Genomic DNA, 17,086 nt, shown 5'->3' with positions numbered 1-17,086 from the left:
ATTTATGGTCAGTTTTAGAGATTCAAGTAAGACGTCGATTTCCACCGCCATCGTCTCTAAAAGACTTGGAGGGTATTCTAACTGAAGAATGGCTTAAAATTCCTTTGGAAACAATTCACAAGTTGTATGACTCAATACCTCGGAGAATTGAGGCTGTAATTGCCGCAAAAGGCGGACCTACACCATATTAAATTATATTTTGTTGATTTTTTAAGGTGTTTCCATTATTTTGTCCAACCCCTGTATATGGTCACACTGCCGCTGTCAGGTGGCTGTGCGAACCTCCTTTTCCCACAATGCATGTTGCGACAAAATTCTGAAGATGCCCGAGTGACGTCCCAGGTCGGTTTGGAAACACACGGTTTGTTTATGGTGGATGGCACATTGAAATTGTTCACCGTAATGCAAGAGATTCAGGTGAGTAATGACAGAAAGACTTACTGATTCGTGATATTTAGGCTGTGACTGAGGTTTTACAGATCTGATGAAAAATTGGTCACAAAAGTCTCCAGCACCTTTAAAATCTTACCAAAATATGATTTAAATATGTTTGGTTATCTTCAATCCGTTATTAAGATAAATTCATTAAATATATGTTGCAATTATTTATTTTATTTTATTTTATTTCTTCAGCCTGGCCTCACTTTTTTTTTTACAGTGTAATCTTCAAAGTCAAAGTTACAATTCAAAATGACTGTATTATTTCAAAACAATTTCCAAGCAAGACATGACTTCCTGGGGACATTGAATATTACACCTTCTTTTATTATGAGTCACTGAAAAGGTTGAAGCAATAACATGTATTTGTTGAGTGGTTCCTATTTCCTGTACTTTGTCTCCACTTAACTGATACCACTCCTCATATCTTCTTCTTCTCCTTCTACATTTCTGTATTTCTTGGCTTGTGATGACTCATCATCAGCAGGTGATGAAAATGAAAAAAAAAAAACAAAAAAAACCAACTAGATGAGGAAATTAATCAAAAGGCAAACCCAGCAGCATCTCCCTGCCTTTGCTGTGTGGATATATGATTAGATCATCTCTGATGGGCTCTCTCAACCTGGCATCAATTTTTAACATGAAATCAATATTAATGATCTTTAATAGCTGTGCCATCTGGGAATGATGGGTAAATGAGAACAATCTGCTGCTGTCTGGATGTCAAATTCTTGCAGGGCTGATTTTTGTGTCTGTTTATGTCTTTGTCAGTCATTCCACCAGACTAGTCCTCGTCTCTGTCAGTCCCGTCTGTGTCTGTCTGTCCATCTGTCAGCCTCTTCCCTCTGCCAGTTTGGCTTTATCTCAGATCCTCATAATGAGGCAGATTCACATTCCAGGTGGAGCTCTGGCACTGTTTTATCCCTTAGAGCAAAGTCCATGATTAGCGATCGAGCTGCCTTAATAACACATCTGCCGAGGAAGATGAAGGGATTTGGTGAAATTCTACAAGACGCTTTTGATAATAGAAGCACATGCATCCAGGCTTTTTTTCAGCAAAAAACTGATAAAGGCAGAGATGAATCGCCTAAGCGTTCAGGGGGAGAACTGTCGTGAAAAGAACGTCATCATATCTTGGGTGTCTTATCTTTTAGAGCACTTTTCCAGAATCACAGCCAATTGAAGCCGAGCTAAAGAACAGTGTGTTTATGTGTTGCAGTGTTATCTTTAGGTGTCTCAGTTGTTGTAATAGAATCCCCCATGCTCCAACGCTAATTAAGGTACCAGGGATTGAGGATCACAACAAACATTCAACAAAGTGTTTCTGTTGCCCAGACACACTTATCGTTTCGTGCTACTAACAGCAATGTTATGAGAGAGGAGGGTAATTACAGACGAGTGAAGCCCCTCTGTCAGAATTACATCCCATCTTAACACCGCAGTCATGTATATTTAATATGTGTAAACTGGTGGATGCACAGGGATGTGTTTGACTATAAAAGAAGAACATTTATGTGGAAAAGCAGCATGTTTATGTGAAAAACACAGAGCAGGAGCAGGAGGGCCATCTGTTACTGTTGTAAAATGTGTCTCATTATTTGCTGAAAAGTGTCTCTGCTCCACAGATCAGATTTTGTAATGACATGTGTTGTGATCTATCAGGTAAAACTACAATTACAGTGCAAAAAGAAAACTCTCAAAGGCGGAGTTGGCCATTCATGAGACATATTTGAGCTCCAGCCAAGCGAATACATCACAGTTCAGTGCACCGTCAGGAATTCATCCCCAACCAAAATTCAGATTTATCCATTCTTATGTAAGGAATGCAAAGGAACCAGTGTGGAACAGACTGATCCACTGTGGTTTTCCCCTTCTACCCTGTTCCATTTACACTGTTTACACTGTTTACACAGATTACACAGTTTACACAGTTTACACTGAATACATGTATGTTTGCACTGTTTACACTGTTACATGTATGTTTACACTGTTACATGTATGTTTACATTGTTTACACTGTTACATTTGCACATTTTTATACTACTTTTATATTTTAAAATATTATCCTTTCATACAGTATATTTCTAAGTTGCACATATTTCAATTTCACACTATTTTATATCTTTCTAATATATGTCTGTATCTTATTGTGTTGTTATTTAGATGTAAGTTCACTGTCGCTGGCAGAGACCACATGTAATTTCATTGCACAACTGGTGTAATGACAATAAAGCCTATTCTATTCTATTCTATTCTATTCTATTCTATTCTATTCTATTCTATTCTATTCTATTCTATTCTATTCTATTCTAAACAAAGCTCACACAGTTCAAGCTGCTCCCGTGTTCTTGTTGTTCTTGGAGGATAATGTATGCACTTCCTTTTCCCTGAGTCTTCATCCACATTAATACAGTTTGGTTTTAACACCAATAACTTTTGCTTTGTTTACACCTAGTGACTCCACAAACCCAGACTTTTAGAAACTCTACTTTAACAAAACGCTGCTCTGGCACCACACATCTCATCAGCCAATAAGAGAATATATTTCATTCTGTTGTAATAACCTTTTTCAACCTGTAGAGTCTGCACTATATAGTGATTTAATTATAGAATATTCAGAGATTTAGTTACTTATTAAAATGTGGTTTTAATTTTTAAATTTTTTTTTTTTTTACTAGATATGGAGATACTACCTAAGCCCGGTTCTTCAAGTCTTTAGTCTTTTGACCTGGGTAGAGTTTCCATCATGTTTTTGCATTAAAACATGGTAAAGGAAAGTGGCTTTGGGGTGCCATGGGTTTGATTCTGATCTGAGACCCTTCACTATGTTCACTATGTAGACAAAAATTTGGACATGTTGAATTCAGGTGTTTTGTTCTAACAGGGATCTGGGATACAAAACAATAATGACCAATGTCATAATATAGTTTTATATTGGGATAAATATTATTGCATTGGTTAGTTTGGTTTAAATTATTATCTTTGCTTCCAAAATGCCTCAGAGATGGTTTTGACTTAATTGATTTTGGTTTTGTTTTTATTCAGGACTGTGATTTTAAATGTTCTACCTCTAAAGTTCTAAAATATGTTTCATGCTCTGACTGTAAATAATAATTTTTGATCACAACTAACTATCTACTTTCTTCACATCTCACTTAAGAAGAAAAATCTCTCATTAAATTTTAAGGAAATATTAATGCTTATAAACTATATGGACAAAAATATTGGGACACATCATGTCTACAGCTATAAGATGTCCTATTCATGCTAATTTGACAAATAAACATAAAAATTTCCTTAAAGGTTAATGGAGATTTTTCTGCCTAAGATGATGTGAAGGAAGTAGACGGTTAGTTGAGAGAATTCAACATGTCTGAATACTTTTGTCCTTATAATGTAGCATTCCTCCACTCTCTATTTGTGGTAGTTTAACACCACCAGAGTGTGAATGTGAGAGTGAATAAATAATGGATCAACAATGTCAAAGCATGTTGGGTGCCTTGAAAAGCACTATTGAAATCTAATCCATTATTATTATTATTATTATTATTATTATTATTATGATTATTATTGTTATTCCCTGTCATTTTCTGTCTCTCTTTGGTTAATAAGTAACATGGCTCTAAACATGGTGTTTTTAGGTCTACAGTCTTAAATGGAAAGATTTTATGACAGTTTTTATGTCATTTCTGTTCCTATGGTTACCCAAATTGCTAAGAAAAGTCCTAGCACTTCATTCCTGAACTTTTCACACATTTTTATGTGTAACCTGCCTTTGTTTTCTCAAAAACTATGAGATGAGTCACGCACTCACATTCGTACAGTAGAGGAAGAATAAAGACCTTTACACATCTGGTGTGTTTTCATGTGTTTCGTGTTCATATTTTCCTATTTTGGTGAACCATTGTTTATGTCACAGTAGTCTCAAATGAATATTATGCTGCATATAAATGCTTTTTGTCCAGAATAATGTTGATTTTTCCAACCTTTCACTGTACAAATAACAGCATCAACCAATCATTTGTGTGAAAGGAACATCACATGACAATGATGACCTGTTGATTTGTAGCTACACTGTTTAGTACGAAACACACACATGATAAAACATAAATAAAACGATGATGAAATGAATGATAATGTGTGGAGCTGTCAGGATATTGAGCAGTGTTTGTAACATGAACACGTTATGACTCACATACAGGTTTACAGTGTGTGTCTTTAAACTGCTGCAGATGAAACTCATGGTGCTGTTGAATATTTACTGTTTTTGTCAAATGACTGGGTCCAGGTGTGAATGATTTTGATGTGAAATATTTGCAGGCGAGTAATTTGCATTTTTCATATTTTACTCCAACGTGTAAAGGCCTTTAGAAGTAGATAAAATAAACACAATAGTAGTCTGTCTGTGTTTGTGTACAGCAGGCAGGTAAAAATACTGTTGTCTAGTAAAACAAGTCCTCAAACCCAAGAACAAAATACAGACACGACCTCAAGCGTCCTCAGCAGAAGGACAGACAACAACAACCAGACACAGAGAAAGAAAACAAAATACAAAATTAAACAACCCTGTTGAAAAAGTACAATCATTTTTCTTCTTTGACAGCAGTAAATAGTTTACCACGGTAAACTGCATTCTGCCTTCTCTGCCTCCTCCTGTGAACAAGTGAAGGCCAGTCTGACTGATGAACAACACAGGAGAGCTAACTATACGTAACAGCTTTCATTTCAAAGAAGAAGAAAAAAACCCGCGGATGTGAGCAGTGATGAAAAATGACTCAAGGTCAGGAGGCCATTTTGACCCAGTGAAGAGTTATGTGTGGCAGTGGCTGTCATGAAATGGAGGGATGTGCTCTGCTGCAAACTGTCGCCTCCAGAAGTGTTACTCAGTACGTTAAAGCATTCATTTATATCAGGGGTGTCAAACTCAGATCTGAAGTAAAACAATAGCATAATAATCTAGAAAATAACGACAATTTTGTTTTAGTGCAGTAAAAAACATTAAATTATTAAAATATTTACATTTACAAACTATCCTTTCAACTTATCATTTGTACATGTGCATTACTCACAATGTTACTCAAACATTTGGTAACAGGTATAATATTGTTAAAATGTTGGCGTTTGGAACTAAAATATGAACAATTTCTCATTTGCCCAGGTCATTGTTCCTCTTGGTTGTTCTTCTTTGTCATTCTTCTTGTAAAAGAAGAAGAATGATCTAGAAAACTGGAGTTGTCATTATTTCTAGGTTATTATGCTATGATTTTACTTTAGATCATATTGGTCTGAATGTGGCTCCTGAACTAAATGAGTTCCACACCCTAGACCAGGGTTATTCAACAGGCGGCCTGCAGGCCAGAACTGGCCCCTCTACCCACAAATAGTGAATAAATAGTTTAACAACCATTAAACTGCACATGCGCCTATGTCAAGTGGGCGACACTTTACGCCATTTTACGACACTTTGTATCATTTTACAGTACTGCCACAACAGATTAACAGTTATAATGTTGAAAATGTGTTGGTGATATGTGTCCATTGTACATCCAATCTAAATTATAAAAGACAAATGGCCTCTGTGTGTATGCTGGTGCATGTGTGTGTATGTGTGTGTGTGTGTGTGTGTGTGTCTCACACAAAATCCGTACAGAGCTGACTGCTGTAGTTTGTCATACTTATGCATCTTTGGTCAAGGAAGACAGTAGCAAAAACGTAAAGAAGGAACAAGATTTTGGACATATTAGTAATTTTGGAATACAATACCCTTACAATCACGTTGCTAAGGTCAGAACGCTTTGGCGGTGACTGCTGGACAAATGTGGAACAGCATGAACAAATACACAACAGCATAAAAACTACCACATCTAGAACCTGCTGACCCGTGGGGATCCTCCGTGGGGAACATGCTAGTATTAGAATAATATAACAGGGGTCCGGCCCACAGTCCATAGCATTCCGACAGTTTGGCCCATGGGAAAATATAGTTCAACTAGTATGTGACCTGTGGGGAACCACGGGTTATAGATGTGGTAGTTTTTATGCAGAGAAGAACAACTTTTGGGTGAAAATGTGAGTCTATATTTTATAAGTAGTGACTAGGGGTGTGTGTTGGCAAGAATCTAGCGGTAAGATATAAATCACAATACTAGGATCACGATATGATATATCATGATACTGTTAAAAAGACATTTTTTTGTTTGTTTCTTTTTTAAAAATGATTATTTCCTTGAAGAATTGAATTACACCAGAAATATGCACAAATACTAAACACATTTTTATTTGATCACAACAGGATCTAATGCTATATCACAAAATGTTCCTGTGTTAACACTTAAATTATGTTTTACAGACATTACAGTTTAAGATCCTGTTTAAATGTTCATATTCTATTAGTTCATAACTAACATCGTAACATTTTTGTGCAATCCCAACAAAGGAACTAACATTATTTAACAGAAGAGTGTTAAATAATAATAAATAAAATATAAACAAAAAAGAAAAACAAAAAAAAAGAACCTCCACAATATCTGCATTTGAATAAATACCTAAAAATATAGATACAGTACTTTTTAATATCGATACAGTATTGTGAAATGAAATATCGTGATATATTGCAGAACCAATACTTTGTTACACCCCTAGTAGTGACATAAAAATGGTTTGGTAAATCATTCTTTAAGATGTAAATGACAATTAATATGCAGTATTAATAGACAGGCACACCTACAGAGTGAAATTGTAAGGTACACACTAAGTGCACGGACGGGGGTGGGGGTGAAAAGTTCCTAAGACCCAGTGCCGCGACATACCTTACCTATCTCTCTCTATATATATCAGTGTCTCTCTCTCTCTGTCTCTCTCTCTCCCAAATGTCATTCAGTACGTACAGGCTTTACGGCTGCAGGCACTAATGTTAATACCGATATGTCAGGACTGTGAGAGTAAATGTGGCGTTCCTGTTTTTCACTTCATTTCCCATCATGCAACGTGGTACTGTGCTTCTGTGACTGTAAGGCAACTTCATTCTAAAATGACTAATATCTCCCAAAATATTGGTCCTATCAACTTGCCAAGATATTTAATGTGGACCAGGTAAAAACTCCTCAGTTTCTCAGAATCATGCCAATACACACACACACACACACACACACACACACACACACATACACACACACACACACACAGACCACAGACGCTCCAAGACCTTTCTAGTATTATGATATAAATAGCCCTGCCCTAGACTGTTAACATCTTCAGTGTCATTTTTGCACTTTGCAAATTCATCCCACTGGTCGGATTGAACCCTGTGGGCCGGTTTTGGCCCCCGGGCCACATGTTTGACACCCCTGCTTTATGTGTTTACATGTGAAAGTGTATTTTCTTACTTGTTTGGCTGGATCCTTCTTAACCAATCCAGTGGCAGCGGCGATATTGCCCGCCCCCTCCACGGTTTTCTGGGCCACAGCGGTAACCCCGGTAACCACAGCTCCGCTCACCTGAGTCACTCCAGACACAGTTTTACCTGCAACTAAAGGATGAAAAAAGAGAGGAGAGAAGATGTGTAACTGAGGAGGCGGTATCACCCCAGAGCCTTAATACCTGTGAGAGTTTAGAGCTTTATTTCCACAGTGAATGGGAGGATGTGTAATTTGAGACGGGCTGCCCTTTGTGACTTCTCTCCGGAGTGTCACTGATGAGAAAAATACATTTAAGTAGCTCACAGGCCTTGTAAAAAAAAAAAAAAAATAAGAATAAAAAATCTGGTGTTGTATCACTCTTGGTTGAAGACACAGTTTCACTGCCCTCCTCCACTCCCACTGACCTGAGGGACACGACACCACAATGTTTTCCCCTCCCCACTATAAATAAATAGTAGGGATATTTTTTTTTATCCATCATTCATTCATTTCCAGAACTGTTTAGAGCACAGGTGTCAAACATGCGACCCGGGGACTAAATCCGGCCCACTAAATGGTCCAATCTGGCCCGTGGGATGAATTTGTGAAATGCAAAAATTACACTGAAGATATTAACAATCAATGGTGTAAAATTATTTTAATTTAGGTTCCACATACAGACCAATTAGATCTCAAGTGGGCCAGACCAATAAAATACTACCATAATGACCTATGTAGGTTTTCCAATAAAACCTTCCACCAGAGCTTATGGCTGACTTGTGTTGTAAAAAGTGTGTCCTCCACAAAAGTTCATCTTCTCAGATTTATTAGACAAAATACGAAAAATAAAAAAGTAAAACACATACAAGAATCCACTGCCTAAATATATATAAATTTATCCACACAGTCCGAACAACTAGGAGCTCCTCTTGGCTCTAATGCCGTACACCCCCCAGGCATGTAGCACCCCCCAGCTCACCCGACCTTCTTAAAGCTACAGGCTCTTATTTTTATCCTTAGCAACTTGTCAGTACATTGGCATGAAATAACTAAAACACCGTGACCGTGCAAATAATAATGCAAATATTAAATTACAATCATGTAAGACCTTTTTAAATGCAGTTAAATTATAAAATTACTAATCACTAATTAATAACAGAACTAAAATTGCCATCAGTTACACAAACTATGCATACACCACCTATAAACTATAAATAATAATCACAAATTTTCTCTTTATTTTAGTGTAAAAAAAGTAAAATTATATGAAAATATTTACATTTACAAACTATCCTTTTACACAAAATATAAATAATCTGAACAAAAATGAACATGAAATGTCTTAAGACCAATATTTTGCCTGTTACTAAATGTTTTGTGTATTTGTAATTGTAATGTAAGTTGTAATGCACATGTATAAATGATAAAAACTGATGCATAATGTTAAAATTGCACTTGATCTCTTAAGACATTTCAAGTTGTTCATGTTATTCTGATTTTCAAGGAAACTTCGTAGATGTAAACATTATCATAATATAATTTTCCTTTTTCACTGGTATTATTTTGCTAGTCTGACCCACTTGAGATCATATTGGGCTGAATGTGTCCCTTAAACTAAAATGAGTTTGACACCCTTGGTTTAGAGCCTATCTCTGGTACGGTCTGGACCTGTCACCATTCAGTACCAGGGCTGACATGTACACACGCACAGATGATATCAGATCAACAAAGTAACCCAGGGGTGTCAAACACATTTTAGTTCAGGGGCCACATTCAGCCCAATGTGATCTCAACTGGGCCGGACCAGTAAAATAATATTTTTCTCTTTTTCTCTTTGTTTTAGTAAATTACATACAAATGTGAATAACCTCAACAACCATGTACACCCTGGCATATCTAACAAAAATAATAAGTTGAACTTCAACAATATTATGTCTGAGCTTATCATTAACACATTGGATCTAATGCAAAAAAAAAAAAAAAAAAAAAAAATGTAACAGGCATAATATTATTAAAATTGCAATTATTTTTCCTAAAACATTTCAGGTTGTTCATATTTGTTCAGGTTATTCACATTTTATTGTGAAAGGATAGTTTGTAAATGCACAGAACTTCATAATGTAATTTTACTTTTTTGAATTAAACCAAGAACATTAGGAGTTGTCATTATTCAAAGGTTATTATGCTGTTATTTAACATGATATCGCATTGTTCTGTATAAGACCCCTGAACTAGAGCTGCAACTGATTAATCGACTCAAAGTGATCCAAAAAAATCATTCAACCACAATTCTCCTGAATCAAAGCTTTGTTTCCTTCATTTCTCTGCTGTTAAACATTGGTTCCACTGTTCTGTTTCACGTGGACACTTATTGTGACGCACAAAGAAGCTTCAATTCAGGAAAACTGCAATAGAATATCTCCCTTCAATCAATTCGAGTCGATTAATTGAATCGGGAATTTTTGCATTGACTTCAAGCACCTAGTCGATTAATCGGTTGCAGGTCTACCCTGAACTAAAATGAGTTCCACTCCTTTGACACAGTGTAATTTTTTTACATTTCTCAAATCCATCCCTCGGGCCAGATTGGACCCTTAGGCGGACCGGTTTTGAACCATGAGCTGTATGTTTGTCATGCCTGATTTAAAGCTTCTAAAATCCTTCTCTGCTGCTTACACATAGAACATCCAACAGAAACTGGTTTGACCTGTAGTGTCATATAATATACCAGTTGGGGCTCTTCCTGAGTTTCACCCTGCCCTTTACTGTTCTAACAATGCACTGCTGGGTTATCTGTGATTTAACATATCAATGCGTGTATGTGTCTTCTGTCTTTACTAGGTTAATCCTGGTTGTCTGTAAAGTACTTGTTAACTTTGTTTGGGTTGTAAAGGTTTGATTTAGACAGGTCCCACAGGTCCTAAACTCCTGTTCAGTGAACATTATTATATTTTGTACATTGAAGTTATAATATTTAAACAACCCATGCCCGCTGTTCATAATTTTTACCTGTTGTGACTCCATCCTTTGTCTTGGTACCTGGAAAGAAATGCAATGACATTCAGTCAGTCAGCATGTAAAACACAGGGTAACTTTTCTGACTTGGTATCATTTTAACTTCATAGAAGGTAGAAAAATTTCATGTTTTATAATTACATGTTTAACTTGCATCGGCTAAAATTTACTTAGGGGGTCAGATGAGTGGCCATTTTTGTCAAAAAAAAAAAAAATGGTGTGAGAAATGCATAGAACTGTGTTGAAATAACGCTAATCCATTTGTGCACAGACTACTGATATTATTTGACAGTGGAAGCTATATTTTCAGAAATATTGGATTTTGAATAGCACGTGTATGTGAAAACTTTTGCTGGTGGACGGACATGACATTACCCATGATGACCTGGTCAGTACCAGTACTTTATTAGTAATAAACTTACATACTTACTATTGCTAATTCTCCTCTTATACATAAATGTTAGTATTGTGGATCTAAAACAATAACAGCTGACACAAAAACACAAAATGTGGCAGTGGATGGATGTGACATGGTTGTTACAGATCCCATCATACTGATGCTCGGCAGCCATGTCACCGTTTCCACAAATGATCCCTGTGCAAAAACTAGGATCAGAATTATTTATTGTATAGTTTATCATCATACTAAAGAGTAAATAGCAATATAGAATTGTTATTTCTTTATAAAAATGCTTATTATTAGAAAACTGTTAATTTAAAAAGTGACGTGTGACATTCTTCATGTATGTATTGGTGTAACATAAGCAGGATGGATCAGCACCATACTCCATATTGAACCTGTAAAAATAAAACATGTGATATGTAGGATATAATCTTGTAAGAAAAATTGGGGAATCTAAAAGAATAGAACATTTGTTTTTCAGGTAAATTCAGTTCAAATATAACTTGGCCATTTGCGACATGAAAATATAGCAATAATTGTGATGAAATTGGACATTTTTGAGCTGAAAACATAGTTCATATGACCATCAACATGTTGCAACAGAACTGATATCCTGTAAATTTGCATAACTTGCATTTACCAACACAAAGTTCCTTTGGGGATTCACTTATATTGATTTCTTATGGACAAAGACATAAATAAGACCTCTAAGCAAATTTTAGCCGATATAAAATACATGTTGATCAAGCTCATGTGGAAAAATTATTAAAAATTCTAAAATAAGACAGAAGTAATGTTCCACCCTGTTATAAGCATTTCACTGAATTCTACATAACTTCCACCCTGACAGGTCATGACAGGGTGGAACCAGTAGAGCCAACGTAGCTTTAAGGCTCAGTGCGACTGATAATTAAAGAGTCTTCTATGGATAAACACATTCACTTCATGAATGATCCAATACATTTTTGGACAATGTTGGAAGGTTCAAACTTAAAAACTTGAAAAACCATTAAAAATGGTCGGAATGGCACATGAATGGTTCACTTCCTGACAATAGTCTCAGTGGAAATGTAGTCTTTTTCAGAAGGTGAGAAGCTACAGACTAACAGTGTTGAAGATGAATCCAAAACACGTGACAGTAGTTTTAGCTGATTTGATTGTACTGTATGAACAGAGGCAGGTTAGACTGGTCAAGGACAAAATAAAAGAATAATGTGGCTGTTTTCTATCATTTATCATACAGTAACATAATGCAAGTGAACACATCCCTCCCACCAACTAAGAAATCTTTATTATAAATATAAAAATAGTTACTATTTTACTATCTTTCAGTCCTTCAGGGATTTCTCTTTGAATGAATAGATTCAAACACACAAAATGAATGAAAGTCCTTTAGTGTAACAAGACAACTAGTGGTGAAAAGACATCTTATAAACCAGTATCAGCAAATATTGTCTGATACTGAGGTCTAGGGGTGTAAGAAAATTTTTTAGGTATTTATTCAAATGCAGATAGTGTGGAGATTCATTTTGGTTTTTTTTCGTTTTTTTTTAAAAATATCTTATTTATTATTATTTAACACTCTTTTATGAAATAATATTAGTTCCTTTGCTGGAATTGCACAAAAATAATGTTACAATGTTAGTTATGGACTAATAGAATATGAACATTTGAACAGGATCTTAAACTGTAATGTCTGTAAAAGATAATTTAATTTTTAACACAGGAACATTTTGTGAAATAACATTAGATCCTGTGCTGATCAAATAAAAATGTGTTTTGTATTTGTGCAGATTTCTGTTGTACTTCCATTCTTCTAGGAAATAATCTTTTAAAAAAGAAACAAAACCAATTTAAAAAATGCCTTTTAACATTATCACGATTAGGGATGTAACGATTACCGGTATGACGCTAAACCGCTGTAAAATTGAAGACGGTTAGTATTAACCGCTTAAATTCTAATTATCATGATAACTGTGTTTGGTTACTGTAGAAAACACCTATGTAAAGATCTGCTTTTATGTCAAATATTTGAGTATAGTTTTAATTTATTAAAGTTTTAATTGTATATACCTAATATTTGGAAACCAATATTCACTTTTAAAGTCTTTGAAAAGGTTTGTTAAGCATCTGTGTGTTAATTATGCAATAAAGTATATACATTTTTCAAACTGAATTTTATTTTTTTTGGTGTGTTTTTTGGCCTTTTATGTTTTTATAGTAAGTTAAAGTGAAAAAAATAATAGACAGATGATATAGATGAAATTGTGCTGAAAAAAAGATAACAAACATGGATATAGTAAACATTTGTTTATATAGTATATAAAGGCAAAATCAAAAGGACTGAAAAACGGACAAAATAGGCTCAGACCACAAAGGGTTAATATTTGAATGTTTCTGCAACAGAAAGTGCATTATGCCAATTATTTCATTTTATTTTATTTTTTTCAAAATACAACTTGGTTAAATTATTTCAGTGTGTGTATTAAGTACTTTTTGAAAATATTGAGCCCAATTTCAACAATACCGCAATAACAATGATAACCGTGATAATTTTGGTCACAATAACCTTGATATGAAATTTTCATATCGTTACATCCCTAACCGTGATATATCGTGATATATCGTATTGTGATCCTAGTATTGTGATTTGTATCGTATCGCCAGATTCTTGCCAATACACAGCCCTACTGAGGTCTGGTTGATATATCCCTGAAAAATATAAATGAGTAAAGCACAGGGACACAAAAGGAAAAGGCATAACAAGGATGACCCAGTAATAATAATAATAATAATAATAATAATAATAATAATCTAGCATAATGCAACTGAGCACATCCCTTCCACCAACTATGAAATCTTCATAATATATATAAAAACAGTTACTATTTTACTATTTTTCAGTCCTTCAGGGATTTCTCTTTGAATGAATAGATTCAAACACACAAAATGAATGAAAGACCTTTAGTGTAACAAGACAACTAGTGGTGAAAAGACATCTTATATGCCAATATCAGCAAATATCAGTAAATATTGTCTGATACTGAGGTCTAGGGGTGTAAGAAAATATTTATAAATATTTCATTTCACAATACTATATCGATATTAAAAAGTACTGTATCAATATTTTTAGGTATTTATTCAAATGCAGATATTGTGGAGGTTCTTTTATTTTTTTTCATATATTTTATTTATTATTATTGGTGAAAAGACATCTTATATGCCAGTATCAGCAACTATTGGCTGATACTGAGGTCTAGTTGATATATCCCTGAAAAATATGAATGAGTAAAGCACAGGGACACAAAAGGAAAAGGCATAACAGGATGACCCAATAATAATAATAATAATAATAATAATAATAATAATAATAATAATAATAATAATAATAGTCTAAGTAACCAGCCTCCTGTTGTAAAAGGTGTCAGTGCTCATTATTAATCAGATTATTTCCCATCACCCACCTACAAACATAACCCCATCTTTCGTCATCTCGGCGGCTCCAGTCACTCCCTGCTTGGTTTTCTCCGCCGCTGCCACGACTCCATCCTTGGCTTTGGAGAAACCCTTTATTAAGGCGTCCATGGCTGTTGGATGGGCTCCCAAATGACACCACAGCACACACACAGAGGGAGACAAGGGGGAAAATGTCACTATCCTGGGCTGTGGAATAAAGAGGCGCACCCGGATCCACGCATTAACCCCGCGTTAACAAAACGTCTGACAAAGCCTGAAAAAAAAAAAAAAAAAAAAAAAAAAAAAAAACACGCCGCCGCCCTACTTTTCTTATTTCCAGCTTTCCAGAACCAACATTACCATCTGAAAGGCAGTATGTGTTCTATGTGCACCTCATGGAAAGGCGGATGACAATTCCACCTGTAGGAACTGGTCTAATCCGAACTGAGATTTACTAGAAATAATAAATTCAAATCAGTAAACTGCCTCTTAGCTCCAGCACTACAGAGAGATTATAAAGCAAAAATTACTTTCAATAGATCTAATTTTATATTTAAAAGACAGAAAACATGGAATGAAACAGATAAGGCTTACCCACCTGTTTGCTTCAACTTCCTTTTAGGCGAGAATGTGATGAGTATTCTGGGATGTCAGCGACCAGAGCAAGTCTAACCGGTTTATTGTCTCCAAACTACAACTACTGTATAGGTAGTGTCTTCCTAACGGACATACGGACAAGACAAGTGGGGGTGGGGGGGTGGGTGGTGGGGGAGGTGAGGGGGGGTGGGGGGAGACAGACAGACGGACAGACTCCACAGGTTTGACGGACTCCTCCTACGCCTCAGTGATGGAGAAAGAGAGAGTCAAGCCGCGTGTTAGTGATGCGCGAGGACAGAAAAGCTCCACTGTATGGCTCTGATACGCGCGCGCATGCACGCTCGCGCCAGCACGTGCGCGCACACATAGACGCACGTTGTGATTCAGTGCGTTTAGGGTCATTTTATTGACTGTTTACATTTTCTATTCCCACAGATTTCACTGTAATCCCATCTGTAATCCACACACAAGTCTTCTTCTGCGTAATGAAGACTTGTCCACATAAGAGGTTAATGAAACACGTGACTGCCTAATGGAAGCCACACACTGTAAAAAAAAAAAAAAAAAAAAAAATCCTGTTGTTTATACGGAAAAAAAAAAACAAAAAACTGCCAGCTGTGGTTTCCAGAACAATACTGTAAAAAAACACATCCAACTGTAAACATATTTACGGGGTAACGTGTAGACTGAACATTTTAAACATGTAGATGTCATGTCTGCTCCCAGACTGTGTCTGTCTTTTCTGTTTTCTCTGTCATTTCCTGTTTTATTTTGCTAAGTTTCCCTCTTGTGTCATGTCTGGTGTTTTTACTTCCCCTCCTTGATTGTTTCACCTGCTCCTGATTACCTGACTCCTCCCTGATTATCTCCACCTGTGTCCAATTGTCTTCCCGCCCTCTTGTGTATTTAAACCCTGTGTTTTCCCCTGTTCCTTTGCCAGTTTGTGTTCTACCTTTGTGTGCTCACTTACCAGCGTTTTTGGATACCTGTCAGTCTGTCTGCCCGTTCTTGACCCGTTTTTGCCTTCCGACCACCGATCCTGCCTGTTCCTTGTCTGCCTGCTCGTCTGGTTCTGACCTGGTTCGTACATCGACTTCTGATTCTGCCTATTCCCTGACTACCTCAGCCTCCAACGTGTTACCTTGTGTTTCGACCCTCGCCTGGACCTTGACCGTGAGTAGCCTTTCCCTCATGTCCCGTTGCCTCCTGAATTGCCCTCCTGTGTATGACCTGGCTTGTTTTTTGACTATCCTCTGTTTTGCCCTAGTCGGGGAGTTGACGGGAATCCTCCGGCTCGGCCGTGCTGACCATCCATATTCTCCGCTCACAGCCCGGACGAAGAGTCCAGTATCACACGCCTTCACAGACGTGTTAACAATTTTGTGCTGTGTTTTTACTACCGTGATTGTGTTTAATAAACACTCTCAATTGGTCATCTGTGTTCTGGTCTTGCATTTGGGTTCAGCCTTTGTACTAGTCCCATTACAGTACAAACTGGCCAATAAGATGAACCCAGCAGACCTAGACCAGGTCCGGGAGGCAGTTCGGTCCCAGGGGCAACGCTTAGGGGGACATGAACAGATTTTGCACTCCCTAATGGATAAGATGAATCAGCTGTCCGTTCAGTTTTCCCAGTATTCTGGTAACCAGGCTTCTGCTCCGGTCCCGCCAGTCGAGAATATTAACTCTGTCTCACCCGTTAAAGCCTTGGAGGAACCCAACATCCCACCTCCATCTAAGTACACAGGTAACCCTGATACTTGCCGTAATTTTTGTACGC

At 36.5% G+C, this 17,086-nt stretch overlaps 1 protein-coding gene and 1 long non-coding RNA gene across 3 annotated transcripts in view; one reads left to right on the top strand and one right to left on the bottom strand.

The window, feature by feature from the left end:
• The window catches only part of LOC115430802 (alpha-synuclein-like), a 25,763-nt gene extending 10,280 nt beyond the window's left edge, over positions 1–15,483 (bottom strand). Inside the window, exons 1-4 of one of the 2 annotated variants that reach the window (XM_030151039.1) lie at positions 15,308–15,483; positions 14,718–14,855; positions 10,845–10,874; positions 7,824–7,966 (exon numbers count right to left, since the gene is read on the bottom strand). In XM_030151039.1, coding sequence (XP_030006899.1) covers positions 7,824–7,966; positions 10,845–10,874; positions 14,718–14,838 — 294 coding nt within the window. In that variant the 5' untranslated portion in view covers positions 14,839–14,855; positions 15,308–15,483. The remainder of the gene's footprint in view (positions 1–7,823; positions 7,967–10,844; positions 10,875–14,717; positions 14,856–15,307) is intronic. The other variant, XM_030151040.1, reaches the window with a different exon arrangement.
• Positions 1–17,086, top strand: part of LOC115430805 (uncharacterized) — a 636,483-nt gene that overhangs the window by 381,891 nt on the left and 237,506 nt on the right. The gene's annotated exons all lie outside the window — the stretch shown is intronic.

The sequence above is a fragment of the Sphaeramia orbicularis genome, chromosome 12, assembly GCF_902148855.1.
Source record: "Sphaeramia orbicularis chromosome 12, fSphaOr1.1, whole genome shotgun sequence".
NCBI classification, from domain to species: domain Eukaryota; kingdom Metazoa; phylum Chordata; class Actinopteri; order Kurtiformes; family Apogonidae; genus Sphaeramia; species Sphaeramia orbicularis.
Note: the sequence above shows the minus strand (reverse complement) of the source record. Positions and strands in the feature narration are given on the sequence as shown.